The 19,414-nt window shown below is 46.9% G+C and overlaps 1 protein-coding gene across 6 annotated transcripts in view; it reads right to left on the bottom strand.

The window, feature by feature from the left end:
• Nucleotides 1-19,414, bottom strand: part of KCNAB2 (potassium voltage-gated channel subfamily A regulatory beta subunit 2) — a 129,851-nt gene that overhangs the window by 17,940 nt on the left and 92,497 nt on the right. For 5 of the 6 annotated variants that reach the window (XM_060258801.1, XM_060258802.1, XM_060258799.1 and 2 more), the window contains 4 exons: nt 9,213-9,256; nt 5,944-5,981; nt 4,505-4,584; nt 2,852-2,896 (listed from right to left, as the gene is read on the bottom strand). In XM_060258801.1, the coding sequence (XP_060114784.1) occupies nt 2,852-2,896; nt 4,505-4,584; nt 5,944-5,981; nt 9,213-9,256 (207 nt within the window). Of the gene's footprint in view, nt 1-2,851; nt 2,897-4,504; nt 4,585-5,943; nt 5,982-9,212; nt 9,257-18,210; nt 18,454-19,414 lie in introns of those variants that run through there. The other variant, XM_060258800.1, reaches the window with a different exon arrangement.

Here is a 19,414-nt window from a genome sequence, read left to right as displayed (position 1 = left end):
CAAACAGCTGGTCTATTTATCCTTTATTTATCCTATTTATGCCCCTGCCTCCAGATACCTATCCAGGGCTCTCACTGCCTCTCCTGTTTCTGATGAAAGGGAGAAAATGAACCACATGCTATCAGGATTAAGCTGCTACATTTCCACGAAGCTTTGGAAAATCTCTCCCAGCATTTTCATGTACTTAAGAAAGCGCATGGAACAAGGTGGGGGCATTCCACAGCACAAACTCTATGGGGAAAACACATGAAGCTGCCTTTCACTGAGACAGGCCCTTGGTCTACCATGAGCAGGTTTGTCTGCTCTGACCCTCAACAGCTCTCCAGATCCTCAAGCTGGGGGCCCTTCCCATTATCTCCTGCCTGGTTCTTTTAATTGGAAGTACCAGGGATTGGGACCTTCTGAATGCCGTGCAGATGTCCTGCCGCTGAGCCAGAGTCCGTTCCCCCCCCACCCCCCAACCATGACACTACCCCTCCAGCACCGCCAGGCCACTTCAGTAAGAACAGAACCACCACAAAGTGGTGTGTTCAGTCTCCATCCCAGCCAGCAGGCCCAGAAGGGTACCATGGCCAATGGTACAAAAAGCAGTGGAGAGGGCCCGGAGAATTGACTGGATCAGATTTTGTCCAGGTGAAGATCATTCATCAGGGTGGCTCAGGACACTTTTGTTCCCACATTAGTTCAAGGAGGGACTGTGGTTCACTGGGAGAGCATCTGCGTGGCATGCAGAAGGGCCAAGGTTCAATTCCTGGCATCTCTAGTTAAAAGGAGCAGACAGAAGGTGATGGGAAAGACCTCTACCTGGGACCCTGGAATGCTGCTGCCAGTTAGAGTAGACAATGCTGACTTTGATGGACTAAGGGTATGATTCAGTATAAGGCAGCTTCATGTGTCCTGAACCCCAGTATTGCAGCAGCCCTTTTGCAGGAAGCGTGGCGTACACACTGTCAGGCGACTAGCACATCAGAAGCTGAAGCAAGTTCAGGTGTTGTGGGTACAGTACCCACCCCCCAAGCAATGTCTCCAAGAGAGCAACCCTGGAACAGCCTCTCTCTGATGGTTGTAATCTGCCCCACTGGCGAAAACAGGACTCATTTTAAAGAGCTGGTTTTGCCCTTGCCTACATGGTGGCTAGCCACTGGGACTCATGTTCATGCCTATGGTGAATTGTCACTTGCACATGAACCTCTGCAAGGGATCTGCAAAAAAAGGCAATAGCCAAGTTCCGCTGCAGTTTCAGACAAGAACAACACAAACGAACAATCTAAGCAGAACTTGGGGTGAGCACATGTGACACTGGCTGAGATTCAAACGTCAGCATTCTTAGGGAAAAGGCAATGCAGATTTTTAATTTCAGGATATGAATCAGCACTTCTCTGCTGGGATTTATTGTAACGCTTGAAAACGGGGGAGGAGGAAGGGGATAGCAGAGAAGTGGGTAGGAGAACTATGCACCTCCCTTCAATCCAGTTCTTTTCCACTGCAAGTTTTTCCTTCCTCTCCTCCCAGGGTTTTTGCTTGAACAAGCTAGATAAAGAAGATGCATGCCTGCCCATAAAACTGTAGGCTTGTACAGCCTCATTATGTCTTGGGGCCATTCAGGGAAAGGATGTTGGATTCACTCTTAAATCTTCACCCCATTTTATTTTTCAAAACTGGTTTGTCTGCTTTGATATCAGCCAGGGTGCTGTTCAGTGTTCCTTTTAAGCTGAGTTAGTGTGAGCTAGCCCGCAGTTTTTTAGCCTCCAGCTCACAGATTTTTGTCTTAGCTCAGGAAGGATGGTCCCAGAGCAAACTAGTTTATGCAGCAGCCAAATTGTTTGCTCACAACTTTAATGCCAGTAGCTGACAAAGCAGAATTTCTGCTCACAGGACTCCACAGCTTAGAGGGAACATTGGTGCTGTTGTGGCTCTGCATGGAAAAAGTACCAGGTTCAATTCCTGGCACCTACTAAAAGGATCATGTAAAATGTGACAGGAGACATTTCCACCTGAGACCCTGGAGAGTCACTGCCAGTCAGTGCAGGCAATACCGACCTTAACAGAACAATGGCCTGACTCAGTATGGCAGCTTTATGTGTTTATTGTAAAGGTGAAAAGACATGTTTTCAATGACACATATTCTCTCCTTGAAAACATTAAACAGCAGATGGGGGAAGCAGGTTTCAAACAGTGAAACTGAATGGAGGTGGAAGGGTTAACCATCCTCTTCCTTCCCTGCATGGCCCTTGAGACAAATTGAGGCTGCGCAAGTTGGAAATTTCCATCTTATGGATGGAATAAGATGCCTGATCTTTGTCTCTTTTGTCTGACAAAGATCCATCTAGTTTATCGCTCCAGACGCACAGGCCTTCTAGGCATACACTTTGGAAGCACAGCCCCCTTATGTATTTTTGCAGAAGTACTGCAAGGCCATCTTTTGATGGCCAAACATGGAAGGATTTAATGTTTTTGTCTCAACTTGATTATGGCATCTATTGGGTTTAATAATAATAATAATACTTTTTATTTATATCCCGCCCTCCCCGCCGAAGCAGGCTCAGGGCGGCTCACAACATTTTAGTGCAATACAATACGATACGATACAATACAATACAATAAAATCACATAATTCAATAAATACTACATTATAAAACCATCATTTAAATCAACATTCCAAATTAAAATTAACAGTTATGGTGCTAAATTACAGATTTTTAATAAATTGATGGCGGGATACAACAGCAGCGAATCTATCATTAGAGATCCGAGACTACCTGAGCCCTTATGGTAAGGCAGGTTCAAAAAGTTAAAACATACACGGCTATGTGTCCGACTAAAGGGCTGGAGGAAAAAAAAACACAGTTACCTCCATCCTTTCTTCTTGATGATATTCCCTAATACGACTTCAGCCCTATGTGAAGAAGGGGTAGAAAGAGAGAGAGACAGTGTAGCTGTTAACCTAGTGGAGAAATGAAGCCTAACCTTGATACAAACATTACAGATTCTACTATGCTGCAATGGTGCATGAGATTCAGTCCATTGAGGGAGGAAAGCACTGTTCAAGATTCTTACACCTGTACAGGTAAGAGGTATGAATTTGGTCAAGGAATCTGGAGGTTTTTTTGTTATCATCTGGGCATGGATCAGGGGTCACTGTCTGTGTGCGCAGGGGAAGTATTTGTGAATTTCCTGCATTGTGCAGGGGGTTGGATTAGATGACCCTGAAAGTCCCTTTCCAACTCTATGGTTTTATAATTCTACTGGCCCTCAGAGAAGACCCCCTTGCCTCTGCATGAGTCACTGTCCTTAGTATGACCCCTGATTGAAAAGAGGCAACCCTAGAGTAGTGCAGAGATGCTGGTGGGGGGTGGAATTCACACTGAAAGTAACACAAAGATCTAACTGAACCTCATGCAAAGAAGTAGGAGAACTGGAGGCCGCTTGGAAGAAGGCAAGGTCAGAACAGGTTCCTCTCTGAGGAACTCTCATTACTGAGTTTATTAATTTCTCAAAGCACAATTTTTGGAAATTGCTGGATAACACTATCTTCCTTTTCACAAACCCAAGACAGATCATAGCAAGAATGCCACCTTCTGTGCTGCTTTTTATTACATGGATTTCAATGTGTGAAAGAATGTGGGAAAGAGGTGTGAACTTTCACACTGAGAAGGCTCCCCCCCTCAGCTAGATGTCAGATGAAGCCATGGGGCTGCAATTTGAAGGTCCTGATGATGGACAAACAGGCTTCTTTCCACACTGGGAACCAAACAATGGGAGCACCTGTCAATGTCCTCAGTGGGGCTAAAGGCAGCTTGGGGGCAGTGATTTCTGGCTGCGAAAGGAGCTAATGGCAAGTTTTCTTCAGCTGTTCTATTTCAATTCAGTTCTTTGTTGGATGCCAGACTCACTCAACACAAGAGAGAGAACTCTCATCTCCCCATGTGCCAGTGTCCCCTTCTCAAACCATAGTCCCCGTGGCTGCAGTCTCTCTCTCTCTCTCTTTTTAATAAGTCAGGAAAAAAGGTAAATGTAATCCCCTGTGCAAGCACCAGTCATTTTTGACTCTGGGGTGACGTTGCTTTCCCAACGTTTTCATGGCAGACTTTTTACGGGGTGGTTTGCCATTGCCTTCCCCAGTCATCTACACTCCCCCCCCCCCCCGCAAGCTGGGTACTCAATTTACTGACCTCGGAAGGATGGGCGGCTGAGTCAACCACGAGCTGGCTACCTGAACCAGCTTCTGCTGGGCTCGAACTCAGGTCATGAGCAGGGAGCTCCGACTGCAGTACTGCGGCTTTACTACTCTGCGCCACGGGGCTCTTCTCAAGTCAGGAAAAGCCCTTCCTAAATTACTTATGATAATTTTGCACTAAGTTGCAGTCTTTAAGATTGGGGGGAAATGATGCAGGTCAACCTTGCAGGGCTGTCATAAGGTATACTGAAGTAATGGAAGGGAAATGCTTAGAGAAGTACCTGCACGAATACAGAACTGTGTTAAGCAAAGCAAGAAGGAACCTACTTCCCAGCCGCGTAGACTTCAGCTGTGTCGAAGAGGTTAATGCCGTTATCGTAGGCCAGGGTCATCAGCTGCTCTGCCATCTGCAAGAGAAGGGACAGTCTGACATCTCAAGGCCGCACATGCGCTACTGGTACAATTCCACCTGCCAAACCCCTTCTAGCCACAGATGTCTTAGTCCTGTACCCAGGGCAGGCTCTCAATTTAATGCTCCGCTCCCCCAGGACCCAGTCACGTGATGAGCTAAGAATGGGCCTGACAATGAAGATTCAGGAGACAAAGATCCGGTCTCTATTCTTGTTTGGTCCATAAGAGGCAAACTGCCGTCAAGCAGCCTCAACTTGCCTTGAGGCCATGTAGGGAGTGGGTTTAATGCTTCACTCTCTGCTTGGTTTGGAAATTGGAAAATGGGCTCTCTGCTATGTTTTTAGCTTTTTTTAAAATAAGGGACAGTGTTTTTAAAAGGAAACCTCTTTTCCTTTAAAATGTTAATAATGAAGTGGGAGGAGCCTGGTTTCAAACCAAGTGGAGGCTGATGGGCTAAATGCCATCTCTGTTTCCTGCATAGCCCCAAGGCAAATTTTAGGCTGCACAAGCTTGAAAGTTACATTTTTCTAGATGGAACAGAGAAGAGAGATCTTCCTCTTCTCTGTCAGAGCCTCAGGAAGGAGCTGCAGTCCATCACATTTCCTTGATGAACATACCTGCAGACACTCATTTGCCAGATTCACAATATTGCTTTTAAAAAAGATCTGCACTTAGAACACCTACAAAATAAAAGAATTATCTCAAGACAGTGCTTAATCTCCTATCTGGGAATGAAACTTGTACTAACTCTCGCTCTTGCTAAACACTTCTTCATAGCTCTAAAAACCTGAGCTGATGCCATTTTCTCCACCTTGGAATAACCAGGAAGCAAGTCTGATGACTGGCTTGGAGTCTGTATGGATTTCTATCTATACCACTTTTCACAAGTTGTATATCTTTCTTTCCTTTTATTGGCTTTCCAAATACTGGGTCTCTTGTTCTTATAAAGGTAAAGGAAAGAAGGAAAGGTCCCCTGTGCAAGCACCAGTCCCTTCCGACTCTGGGGTGACGATGCTTTCACAACGTTTCCACGGCAGACTTTTTAACGGAATGGTTTGCCATTGCCTTCCCCAGTCATCTACACTTTCCCCCCAGCAAGGTGGGTACTCATTTTACCAACCTCGGAAGGATGGAAGGCTGAGTCATCCATGAGTCGGCTACCTGAACCCAGCTTCTGCTGGGATCGAACTCCGGTCGGGAGCAGAGCTCAGGACTGCAGTACTGCAGCTTTACCACTCAGAGCCATGGGGCTGCTTGTTCTTATACATTTAACCTAATCTCTCTTACATTGTCTAAAAGTCAATGTGCTATAGACTTTTTGAATAAATGGAATGGGGTAGGAGAAGTTTTCTTACCTCGTCTGTAATCTGGCCTCCAAACGTCACCCATGTTCCTGTAAGAGACACAAAGGAGGAGGATGGTGAACACACATGTACAAGAGCTCAAATCCCTGCAGGACAGAGAAGTAAAAAGAAGGGCACATGAAATCAAATCTCTGGGAATGTGACACTGGGGAGCCCCCTGCTTTGCATAACGGCCATGTCAAGAACTACATGGAAGAGAACCCTGAAAGCTCACAGTCCCCAGGCAATACGTACATCAACGTAAGTACATGCCTGCGAGTATCTGTGGGGGACAAACACATTGGAAGTGTGTTGTGTAGTGGCTGGAGACCAGGACCTGGATAGGTTCAAATCCTCATTCAGCCAGAAAATGTACCCATTAAATGTGGGCCAGTCTCAGTCTCTTACCCAAACTGCAAAATGAATGAAATAAAAAGAGCCCCCTGAGAGCCTAAAGCATCCACCTGCAGAGCAGGTTGTCCACTGCACAGTCAACAAAAATTATATGCAAATGCATTATGTACAGTATTTCCTACGCCATTTTTTCTTATATCCACAAATAATTAAGGTGGGTAGTTGTGCGTTATATCTGAAGAAGTGTGTGCGCACAGGAAAGCTTATACCCACAAAAATTCAGTTTTACGCAATAGCACAGTAAGAACTGAATACCTCAAAAATACCCTCCCCTTGTGTTTTTGTGTGTAACACTGCTGAGAAGGCCACAACAGTCATTAATGCGATACAATGGGTATATTTCTCCAAGGGTGAGCAGTTCGGCTGCGTCTTTGCATCAGAAGTGTTTAATGACCCAAGGCTGAGATGCAGCTGAAACATCGTGCACCAGCTGTGATTGACTGGAGAAAGCTTGAGCAACAAATCATGCAGGGACACAATGGGCAGTCTCCTCTGTAGAGAAATGCTTCAGGTGCACAGGAGCCTTTAACTTTTTAGTTTTATTTCCATGGTTTGGAAATTACTTTTTAGAGCTCCGACCCAAGTGCAAAATGTGGCAGGGGCACAAAGCTATAAATCTATGGGAGCAGTGGCAGATTAAATTATTTCCCCTCCTTTAAATTACCTTGGGAACAGTTAGTGCTGAAAAGTAGCCCATAAATATAGTAAATAAATAACAGAGAAGGACTATCATGGCTGGTGGGTCTAATTTAGATTAAATGCTGAGAGAATCGAGTCCAAGGGAGCTCGAGTGGCATCTGGCACAGAGCGGTAAAGAAAGGGCCCGTGCGCCACAGCTTCAGAAGTCTCCAGAAAGGAATTTTCCCTTTTTGTCAGGAATATGTCCTCCAATGCCCATTAATGCCTTCCCACTGCATCAAATGGATGTTTGCCTGTTCCAGGACTGCCTTTCTAACCCAATCAACCAGCCACAGGCCTCTGAGGAAGGTTAGGGCAACTGCTGCTTAGGGTGGAAGAACCACCCGGGCTGGAAGAGAATCAGGAAATCATTTGGGGGCGAACAATACGCACGCCACCCCTAACTGAACCCTGGAGATTCTCTCATTGCTGTCCTCGTTCCCTTACTCTTAGGAGAAGGCACCCGGAAGGAGGAACACTCCCCCCACACATGTGGTGCAGAATAATTAAATTTCAGCAAAGGCAAGAAAGCAGCTCCAGGCAGCCTGGCTTCTGAAAGCTCTCCGGCAGAGCCTGACAGGGACAGCGGCTGTGAACTCTGCAAAGTTTAGATGAGACAGCTGGGCAGCTGGTGTCTTGTGGGTCAGCCCCCAGAAGAAATTGGATCTATCTTTGCTGGCAGTATCAATTTTAATCAAGCTGCGGCAAAACATTTATGTGCACCCCTTCCCTTTTAGGAGAATGAGAAAACATTTCCCCCATTGTTAGAAAGGCGGGGGGCCGGAGAGTTTCCATGCGTTAACACTACAGCCTTGTCATCTATATAACATTCAGCCTTGTCATCTATATAACATCTATATAACAGGGAATTATTTTGTGCAATTCAAATAGCGGTTTATGCTCAAGGGCGTGATTCTAACTCAGAAAGAAGCTAGCCTGTCACAATGAGCTGCGAATGCACCACAATGAGTCTTATGACTACAATAAAAATGAAACCATAAACCAAAATTTCATTTTCTAAACGTTTCTATTGGTTTTGGTTAACCTAACCTGAGTAAAGGTTTAAAAACCAAGAGGTTATGTGAGCTCTCGAGCTAATGATAATTAGGTAGACTGGCTCCACCTATCTGGGTCTAGCTATATTTAAAATAATCAGGTGGGCTGGACTTACCTGGGCCTACCCTGAATCCCACCCTTTAAAAAAAATGAAGTCCTTTCAAATACAAAAGAGTGGCACAGACATTTTGTAAATCAAGACAGAGATGACTTAGGGAGTCTGAGCATCTATTAGAAGTTGGGGGATGCAGTGAATGACAATTCCTGTCCACTGAGCTGCTGTTGGGATAACGAAGGGGCTTCTGAGCTAAATCTGGCCATTCCTGATCTATGTTTCAGTCAGTAGAGGAATGCACAATCACATCATGGAGGATGCATGTGGAAACAAAACCTCCTTTACCCGAACTCTGATGAAGAACCCATTTAAAGAGTTTACATAATTATCTGGCAAACATAAGCAGAGACTGGCATTAGCTTCAAACAAGAAAGATAAATTCAGGGAGGACAGGAAGCTAAATAAAGCCCTCTAAGTTCACAGACAATGTACCTGATCCTGAACACAAGCAATAGGGGATGTCTTTTGTTTTCGTGGCCTCCTTGTATAGACGGACCAATGATCTGGTGGAACTGAGCTCCTCCAATGTTCTTGATAATCAAAAACAACTTCCTGCCCCACCACCCAGTCTTTCCTCACTGCTAAGATCATCCCTCCAGCATAGCTGTTAAGGCAGTAATGATATAAGAATTCAAAGCACTTGTATCATAAAATTACATGGCTTCTTTAGAAGCCATTTATGCATCCCTTGAGAAGCATCCACATAACCTTTGAGTGATGTGATGGCTGAATTACAAAATGCATTAGAGTTAACTGAAAAGCATTTGTGTGGGTTGAAAGGCATTGAGATGCCCATGGTCTTATATGCCACAACATGGGCATATAGGCGCTTTTGCGATCAAAGACTGCCCTGCTTACATCTCCGGTAGCTATGGGGACAAACCAGCGAGTGGCTTGTAATATACCCTGCTCCAAAGGTGACACTGAATTGCATCTGTGGAGGAATGCGCTGCTCCTACTCCTGGCCAAAGCCCGGCTGGGAAGAAAGAATGCTCCTCTGCCCCACGTATCTACTTACCTAAGCCGAGGCAGGAAACTCGCAGTCCCGACTTTCCGAGGTTTCTGAAAAACACACAGACACCTCTTAATCAGCAGCTGCACAGATGTCAGCTACAGAGGCTGGCCTCTGGCACGTTTGCAGTGATGCTTAGAAGCAGCAGATGTCACTTCAGCTCCTATCAGCGTTCATCATCCCCGGAAACCGCATAAGGGAAAGGGAGCGTGGGAACATTTGGAGGTTTCATAATCTGGCAGAACTGAATGGGGTGCAGAAAATGCTTGCAGTCCAAGCATGGCGGTTCAGGGGGAAACAGTGGTAGGCTTCCGCTGCCTGGGTTTGCCAAGGATGGTCTCTGTTTATTAGCTTCTGTCCATTACTTTTTTTTGGGGGGGGGGGTTGTATTTATGTGTCTGTGTGTGCACCTGGAAGTCATGGCAACCTCTGGTGATAGACCCCTACTGGGGGCCTAGAGGATATTCAGAAAGGTGGCTGAATAAAGCCTGCCCCTGCCTCCCGACTGCTGGTATTCCAAGGAGATCTTCCATCCAAGTACTTCCCAGAGTTCACCATTAGCTTAGCTTCAGAAAGCTGATGAGATTGGGCTTGCCTGGGCTATCCAGGTCAGGGCTCATTCCTGTCTGTTATTTGATAGTGGCAAATCTACCATAGCTGAACAGGACCCCTCTACGTTCAGAGGAAGCAGGCTTCTCTGGTTGCCAGAGGTTGGGGAGCAGTCAGCAGGGGAGGGCTGCTGCTAGTGGAGTCTGGGGGAGAGGCAGCTTGTGAGCTTATTTGAGGCACTTGCTGGGCCACTGTCAGAAAGAAAGATGCTGGACTAAATGGACCACTAGTCAAATCTTGCAAGGCTCTAATCTGATGTTCCAATAAATGTTTTGGGAGATGTTGGGAAGTGAAGCCTTTTGAATGTGTTATTAGTGTCAACTGCAGAGGTCTCCAACCATGGGTGGTATTCATGGGTGCAAATGCCGCCCACCAACAGCTTTTCTGGTGCCTGCCAAGTGTTTTTAGGAAGTGGGTGGGGGGAGATGGAGCTTACGCCCAGCAAGGCTTCTGACTGCCGATTGGAGATTTGATCAGCTGCGCAGATTTTTTTTAAAGTGTTGCTTTGACAGCAGCTGCCACCACAGCCCAAGGATCTACGCTGCGCTACTGAAGTTAAGCTGCAGCAATAGTTTTGTGGCTGGCTCTGTCTCCTGCAGCAGCTGTTCTGTGGCAGCCATTTTGTCGCTGTGCCCACCATGCGATGTCAGAATTCCAAATGTGCTTGGGGGCTCAAAAAGTTTGGGGACCCCCGGTCTACTGCATGTGGTACAGTCCCTTCAGATTTCAGGCTCCCTCTCATGATCTCCAGAAGCTAAATCACGTACAGTAATTGGTGGGAGGAATGGATACATCTCAGCTGATAAAAGTAATGAAAGGAAATGTGAACCACAATGGCCAGCACATTCCTTCCATTCTGTAACAGGGAATAACACAGATATAACAGTTGCAGAAAGTTTTCATTTACAGCTGTTCATTGCATCTGCATTCATTGAGAGAGGGAGAAATGCTATGAAATATTCTTGCTTTTTTTTTCTTTAAAGGAAACTGCAGTGGTTAGGTTCCTAACAGCCTTCGTTTTGAAACAGGTAACTGCTAATTCAAGGAATAAACAGGAGCAAAACTAAAAGCTTCAGCAATTTGGGTGCATCTGTGTAACCACAGGAAAGACTTTATGCACAATTCAGATACTGCCTGCCAGTATTCATTTAAGCCAATCCTTATCTGTGAAGGCAGGACTGTGTGCAGCTAGGCATCTGTCCAGACCAATCAGATAGAGGGAACATATTAAACATGTTCAGGATAGGAGCCCAAGGGCTTTCCCAGGAAATCCACTGATTTTATTGTAGCTGGTTGAGCAGGGAATACCTGCGTTCAAAGGTCACTACAACAAAGGACATGGTTCAGATGTGACACCAAACCAGGGACTGCTAACTACAGAGACTGAAGAAGAAGAAGAAGAAGAAGAAGAAGAAGAAGAAGAAGAAGAAGAAGAAGAAGAAGAAGAAGAAGAAGAAGAAGAAGATGAAGATATTGGATTTATATCCCGCCCTCCACTCCGAAGAGTCTCAGAGCGGCTCACAATCTCCTTTACCTTCCTCCCCCACAACAGACACCCTGTGAGGTGGGTGGGGCTGGAGAGGGCTCTCACAGCAGCTGCCCTTTCAAGGACAACCTCTGCCAGGGCTATGGCTAACCCAAGGCCATTCCAGCAGGTGCAAGTGGAGGAGTGGGGAATCAAACCCGGTTCTTCCAGATAAGAGTCCACACACTTAACCACTACACCAGCAGCAAAATTCCCTGTGCCAAACAATAACATATTTTTTAATACCCAGTTATACCAATATTCCAATTACCAACTAGTATGTAAATCCTCAGTACAATCTCTTGTCAGTTACACATAATCTCTGCAGTCCAATTTGTCATATGACCCTTGAATGGGCATACCACAAACTGGACTGCAGAAACTGTGTAATTGACACGAAAGTATACTAAGGACTTGTACACCGGTTGGCAATTGGAATATTGGTATAATTGGATATTGGAAAAATATGTTATTGTTTGGCACAGGGAATTTTGCTGTTGTTGTATTGCTACCTTGGCTGCCGACCCCTCCCCCCCATTTATTGTAATACTACAGAGACTAGCTTGGTGCTACCACTGCGCAGAACCTACCTCAGTGTAAATCACAAATGAAAAACTTTTGCAGTGATACTGCTGTCTATCAGGGTCAAGACTTAGTAACAGGGACTTTGATTTGTGTATTATGCTCACTGGATTGGAACTGGAATAAATCAAACCAAACTTGACTGCAAACTATTGTTGAGTGATGGATTTACCTGACAGCCAACATGGTATAGCAGTCATTGCCTGACTATGACTGGGGAGACCCAGGTTCAAATTCCCACTGTGAGGCTAGATGAACCTGGAGGTCCCTTCAAACTATGATTCTATGGAAGCTTGCTTGGTGACCTTTGGACAATCGCACTCTCAGCCTGACCTGCCTCACATGGTTACTGTGAGGACAAACGTGGCAGGATTCATGTATGCTGCCTGAGCTCCTTGGAGGATGGCCAGGATAAAAATGTGCTCATATAATCACAAGTCACAGATGCAATGAGAGCCACTGTTGTGCAGTGGTTAAGTGCACGGATTCTTATCTGGGAGAACCAGGTTTGATTCCCCACTCCTCCACTTGCAGCTGCTGGAATGGCCTTGGGTCAGCCATAGCTCTGGCAGAGGTTGTCCTTGAAAGGGCAGCTGCTGTGAGAGCCCTCTCAGCCCCACTCACCTCACAGGGTGTCTGTTGTGGGGGGAGAAGACATCGGACAGGGGTGGACAATGGTAGCCCTCCAGATGTTTTTTGTCTACAACTCCCATCAGCTCCAGCCATTGGCCATGCTGGCTGGGGCTGATGGGAGTTGTAGGCAAAAAAACATCTGGAGAGCTACCATTGGCCACCCCTGACATAGGAGATTGTGAGCCGCTCTGAGATTCGGAGTGGAGGGTGGGATATAAGTCTAATATCTTCTTCTAATAAACTAAGCTCTGAAAGGGATGTCTTTAGTTGAGTCTGAGCACATGAGGGATGAGTGGGAGAGTGCATTCACACGAGGCTCACTTGCATAGTACCAAACTCTGGTTGGGCATGATGCCTGAATCCTGCCAAAGTCTCCTCAGTCAACCCTCTCAGCTTCAGTATTATCCCCACGTCTAGAGCAGAAACACAGAGCTAATTGCTGCAGCCTACTCTACCAGGCTGTCATAAAGACCACAGAAGTAAACTACAAAGCGCACTTTGAGCCTGTGGGAAAAGCACAAGCGTTCAGCATTTTGTACTTTTACTATTGGCTTCTCTTTGTTCCAAATACTGGAAAGAAATCATGCTAACCAGAGAGGCAGCAGCACCAGCACATCGGGAAGGGATGGGGGAGATACGGAGGGTGTTGCATCTCTCTGAAGTCCAAATGAACTTGTCACTTTTCCGGATCTGGTTGAAATTCTTTGTGGCGGTTCCTTTGCCTCTCGGCACCTTCTGATCTCACCCATGAAGGGCAGGCGAGAGGGGAAAGGAAGCTTACTTCTTCCAGCCCTGCAGCGGCCCTGCAAGTCTGTCATCACAGGACAGTGTTGCTAGATCACAGAAGCGCAAGCTTTGTCCTCAAAGCCTCAAAATTCTCATGTTTGCACAGAGGACCTGGGGAGGGACAGCCTTGGCTCTCCCCTGCAGCCCCTTCCCCTTTTCTCACAGCAACACCAAAACCTGCTTCATCTCCGGGATGTACCAGGGCCACGTTTTCTGGGCATTTTCTCACTTCAGCTCAAAGAACAGGAATCTTTACAGGCTGCCCCTCACGCCTAGCGTAGCTTACAGAGGTGTGAGATTTCCTTCTGCTTTACTCTCTTCTCTCCCTCCCCATCCCCACAGGAATCTGCCTTAGACTGAGCCAGATTGCTGATCTATTAAGGTCTTTATTATGTACCCTGATGGACAGTGGATCAGGAATGGGACTTTCCTGTCACCTGCTAACTGACCTTCTAACTGGAAAACCTGGGGTTTGTACTTGGGACTTTCTGTATGCAAAGCAGGTGCTCTGCCTCTGAACCACAGGCTCAGGTAGAGACTTTCCCATAAATCTACCATCTGATCCTTTTTAACTGGAAATGCTAAGGACTCAAACCTGGGACATTCTGCTTGCAAAGCATGGAGCCATGGTCCCTCTTCATCTTGCATCTGTATCTGCCACTTCCCTGGGGGTGATGCCTGAGAAAGGAAGCGGCCTGCAAACCACCCAACGCTGTGAAGGAACAGAGAGGGATGGAAGACCCCATTCCTGCCCTCCCCTATCCCAGAGGCATATCAGCATATGGCCGATAGGCAGCAAAGAACCCTTGTTTCTGCAGAGAACTCTGCAGCGCAACAGAGGAAACTTGCCCAGACCTACCCATCCATTTGTTTCTATCTCCCTCTCGCTTGGCACTCAGTGGCCATACGGCTGACTGCCTGCTCCTGCCTGCACTACTCTGAGCAAGCCTAGATTCTCAGATTTGCTCCCATCCTTCAGGTGAAGACTCTCGATTCATGGATCAGAATTCTCAAATGCTCTGGTGACCATGGTCACCAGGACTGCTCCTGTCAATTCAACAGTCTGCCTTGCTAGAAGACGTTTAATCTGCTAGCCTTTTGCTTGGCTCGTGTTTTAATGGGACAGTGAAAATTAGATTTCATCCCATCTACGAGGAGAGCAAGGTAACTTTGCTGCAGAGCCAGTTTGCCTCCAAGGGGAGACTTATGGGCCCTTGTTAAGAACCTGCTGGTTCCTGGATATATGGGTTAGGATGGAATTAGAATAGCAGCTGGTCCAGAAACAAATTCAGCGCATGCTGCAAAGCCCAGGCTCTTGCTCCGAGTCTCTCTTTTGGCTTCCAACAGAGCTGTTAAACCTACCGCTACTATCTAGTTTCAGCCCTCACTGGCAGTATACAAGAAATCCCTCGAACCTTTGCATCACAGCAGGCAAATGCAGAGAAGCATGACTGCTGGGTGTGGCTCTGTGAAGCTTATAGAGTGTGCTTTTGAGTCCAGCAGCCCAAGGTCAGTTTCTGGAGCTGGACGTGTGAAACGGGAGATGCTAAAGCTGGAGTCTGAAGTGACAGAGGCAGAAAATCCTGATCTCTTGAAGAGGGTATGGAGCCACATGGAGTAGCCATTAGAGTGACAAATGAGGATCTGGGAGACCCAAGTTTGAAACCCCACTCTGCCATGAAGCTGGATGGGAGAGCCTGGGATGGAGAGAGAAAAGAGGAGGGGATAGTGATATTGTAAGCTGCTTTGGGTTCCCATGGGGAAAGAAAATAAAAAGAAGAGCCAGACTCCCAGGACATAAACCAATGCAGAGGCTTCACACCTGCTGGACATTATAGCCTTATTCCCTTTTGTATTTGGTCAGACCTGAAGCCAGAGGCTATCTGTGGTTTTAAAGTCCCAGGTTCACCTGCCAGAAAAATGGAGGTTCTACAGAGCTACTGCAGTCAAGAGCCATGATAAGAAGAAGAAGAAGATATTGGATTTATATCCCGCCCTCCACTCCGAGGAGTCTCAGAGCGGCTCACAATCTCCTTTACCTTCCTCCTCCACAACAGACACCCTGTGAGGTGGGTGGGGCTGAGAGGGCTCTCACAGCAGCTGCCCTTTCAAGGACAACCTCTGCCAGAGCTATGGCTGACCCAAGGCCATTCCAGCAGGTGCAAGTGGAGGAGTGGGGAATCAAACCCGGTTCTCCCAGATAAGAGTCCACACACTTAACCACTACACCAAACTGGCTCTCTAAGAAAAGAGTCATGGAAACATCTTGTGTTGAGCCAGAAACTGTACTTATGGAGCGCACCCAGAAAGCTCATTTCGTGGGCTGAGTTTGTGTTAGCAGGCTGAACACACAAAATACATACTGAACCAGCCCATGGGTCCACCAAGATAAGTATTGTCTATTCAGACTGATAGCAGCTCTCCAGGGTCCTGAGTTTACCTGGAGATGCTGGGACTTTCGGCGAGTCGAGCAAATGCTCTGCCACTGAGCTACAGCCCTGTCAGTTCTGAATGCCAGCTATGGAAAAAGTTGAACTACTGGGGGTTGGGGTGGGAGATGGACATAGACTGAAAGGAATGCAGTTCAAGAACGTTTAGTCTTCTGTATGAAAAGGATAAGCAGTCATTTCAAAAAACTGGGAAAGGGAAGGCGCATCTGAGCCCCTTTCCAGGGGCAAAGGATGCTGGGATTGTTGGAGCATAGTTTTGTCCCAATGAAGAGTGTGCAAATCATGGACTATGCGTGAAAATGCCCTAGAATATGACCCACAATACTGCTTAATGCTGCTTATTGATCTCATGTAGTCCCATCAGGATACAAGGCAACATCGGACAGATAGATCCTGATCTCAGAAGGAATTTGCTTTCTGAATTCTAGAGATACTGTCTTTACCAGCTGGCAGCTGCTCTCTGATGTTTCAAGCAGGGGTCCTTCTCAGCCTTGCTCCGCTGCTATAGTAAGCCCCCTGCCCGAATTGTATAAAGAAATCCTGCAGGTTTCATTCTCTCTCATTCACATGCAGATGCAGGTTGTCTAGGTTTCCAAGGCTATCAAGGCTTGTCTATGCTTCAAATCTAGCAGGATTCAAACCCAGGAATTTTGCTCCTGAAGCAAGAATCCATGTCCTAAGAACTCAGAAACCCAGTTAAGAATGTTCGGTTCCATTCATCCCAGAATTTGAGAAGGTGCAAAGCTATGGGGGTTAAACAAATGGGTTTCTGCAATTTGCTGCACTATATACTCATTCCAAATCAGTCCACTGGTCCACCTTGTCCAATATTTCCCATCGAGGTCTCTAGTTGCTCTTCAGAGTCTCAGGTGCGGAAATGCCTTTCCTAGCCCTGCTCCTGGAGATCTTTTTTAAAAACTGGAGGTCACCAGGGTTGAACGTGGGACCTCTGGTATGCCAAATATATGCCTTACCGTTAAATCAGATGTCTCCCTTTTACAGATGAGACTGCTGAGCTCAATGCTACAGTTATCATGACAGAACTGCTGAGTTTTTGACTGTTAAGCACAAAATGCCGTGTTGCTTTCCATTTGACCTATGGACCGCAAGCTTGCCTAGCTTGCTGTGTTGTGAAGACTCAGCACTGTGCCTTGTCTGACCTTTACCAAAGGGGGGGGGGATTTGCCCCCCTCCACCATTTTGCTGAGCTGCTGAGCTTAGAATAAAGCCCAAAGTTATTGCCCATTAATAAAAAAAAGCAACCAATCTATGGACCTAAGATGGTTGACGTGGTACCTTTCATTGCCCCCCTAGTGTGAGGAGGACAGTAAGCTTTCACGCAGCTCAGGAATCTTCTGGCTACTTTATGCTTGCAGCTGGTTCAAGGACGATGATGATGATATTTGACCTCCCCCCCAGTGTCAGTAAGTAATAAGTACATTTATAAGAAAAGTACTGTGCCACATAAAAGCTTGCTACTTTACCCACACCACAGGGCCAGGTCAATGGGAAGCCCTTCCAGTTGCTTTGTACCAGACTCAGTCTTGCTTCTGAGACTGCAAAGCTCTGGTCTTGTACGTTAGACTTTCCAGATGTGTACATCCAAGCAGAACCCGGTTTCCAAAGCTCAGGTACGCTGAGGGTGCTCCTGACTCATCCTGTCCACATCTGCACATTGGTGAAGGATAGACACTGACAGTTCCGGAAGCAACACTGACCTACAAACGTCTTGTTAAGGGAAAGCCTCCCTGAGAATCAACTGTTTGGACTCTGTCCTCAGAACAGTGTCAGGGGAGTGGGCAGTTAGTTTAACAAACAAAACAAGCAAGCAAACAAGGAGGAACTAGGGCTCAGTCTGACATGGAAGCCCCACCATTTGACCTCAAAGGAAGCCGCGCTGCTCAGTTCTAAGGAAAGGTGGGAATGGTGCAGCTGTCAGTACTGAGGCACTCTGTACATGCTCAGCAATCCCCACCTATATTGTCACGTGACTTCATATAGATTTCTTTAGAGAAGGGGCACAGTCACATATGAGTGGGGGCCAATGTTCCCTCTAAGCTGAGCTAATATGAACTATCTCAGTTTTTTACCCTCCAGCTCACAGATTTTTGTCTCAGCTCAAGAAAGATGGCCCCAGAGCAAACTAATGTATGCACTAGGCAAGTCACCCATCCACAACTTTAATGCCAGAAGCTCCCAAAGTAGAATTTTTGCTCACAAGACTCTACAGCTTACAGGGAGTATTGGTGGGGGCTGACGGTTAAAAGAAAGAGGCTGGAAGACAACCCCATTCCACAGCACATAACACTACACAACACCACACTCTATACTTAAGTGAAAGCTGAGATTTTTAGGTCACCAAATCCAATGGTTTTTGGGGTTTGGTTGGACCAGCAAAGGTTTTGCTCTCTTTCCATACCTATATTTCATGCCAGGCTGTTTCACGCTGGAGTCGCTAGAGGATGGGGCATTCTGCATAGAGAGGTGCCCCAGGCTTCGGGCCACCATGGCCACTGTGCGGAACCGGCCTCGTGTGCTGGGACTGCTGGCATTCTGCCGGTTGAGCCTGTCTTCTGCGCTCCGGTTCTTGATGTTGTGGTCCGAGCACACAAAAGAGACTTGCATCCTGGCCTTGTTGTAGACTTCCTCTTTGCCTCAGGGACTTCACTGCCCGGTTGCCCCAAATACTGTGCCTGCCCAGTTTTGTCCCAGGTAAGTCAGAGGAGTGGGAGGAAAATCTCAAAGGATGACACAAAACGCTCTTGTGTCTGAGATCTATAATTTCCAGAAGCTCTGGGACTCTTCTCCAGAACAGAACCCAAACTGGGAGCAAGAAATAAAAAAATATAAATGTCATGGAAAAATCACCCCATCCATGAACCTGGAGAGAGATTCAGGAGCCAACAGGCTCAGCAGATAAGACAGACATTCCAAGTTGCAACCCCTTTGGGGTTCAATTCAGCAAAAATTGTCTTGGATGGTTTCAGAGCTTTTCTGTAGTAGATGGGCTCCCTGTGCTGTGTTTTGGATCCATGCTGATCATCCACTTTGAGAGAGAATCCTGTGCTACAGCTCTCTCTCAGGGCTCAGGAGCTGCGTCATTAAGACTTACGAGGATACAGGAGGAGGGAATCTCTATTGAGAGGCATCCTGGTTCCCAGGGCAAGGAAGAGGGGGGCGGGGATGGACTCTCACTTGCTCTCTTCCGATCTCTCAGCTAGTTGGCTGGCTCACTTTCCAGACACAGTAGGGAGATGAATTTCAGAAGCCGTGGGACTACAGCCCTTCTGATCCTGCTGATCTCTGGTTTGGATGAAGTCAACAGAGCAGCCCATGAACCATGCTAGGGGAGAACTCAACTCGGCAATTCATTATTAACGCCATTGCTATGAATTTCATTCAGAGACAAGCAGAAAGAGAGTCTGGGGAGCTCACGCCTTCGCCATGCATGGCTTGCTTTTGCAGCTCCTGACAGAAAGCCTGGCTACAAAAGCAGCCCAGCCCGGACAGCCTGGCCCCGCTTTCCTGCCTTGCTCCTCAGCCCCCCCCCTTCCCTTCCCCGCGGCCGGAACAAGGATGCCGAGAGACTAAATTTAGATGGTGAACTCCGCACAGCGAGGGAT

Source organism: Heteronotia binoei, chromosome 18 (assembly GCF_032191835.1).
Source record: "Heteronotia binoei isolate CCM8104 ecotype False Entrance Well chromosome 18, APGP_CSIRO_Hbin_v1, whole genome shotgun sequence".
In the NCBI taxonomy this organism is placed as follows: domain Eukaryota; kingdom Metazoa; phylum Chordata; class Lepidosauria; order Squamata; family Gekkonidae; genus Heteronotia; species Heteronotia binoei.
This window is presented reverse-complemented; position numbering and strand designations above follow the sequence as displayed.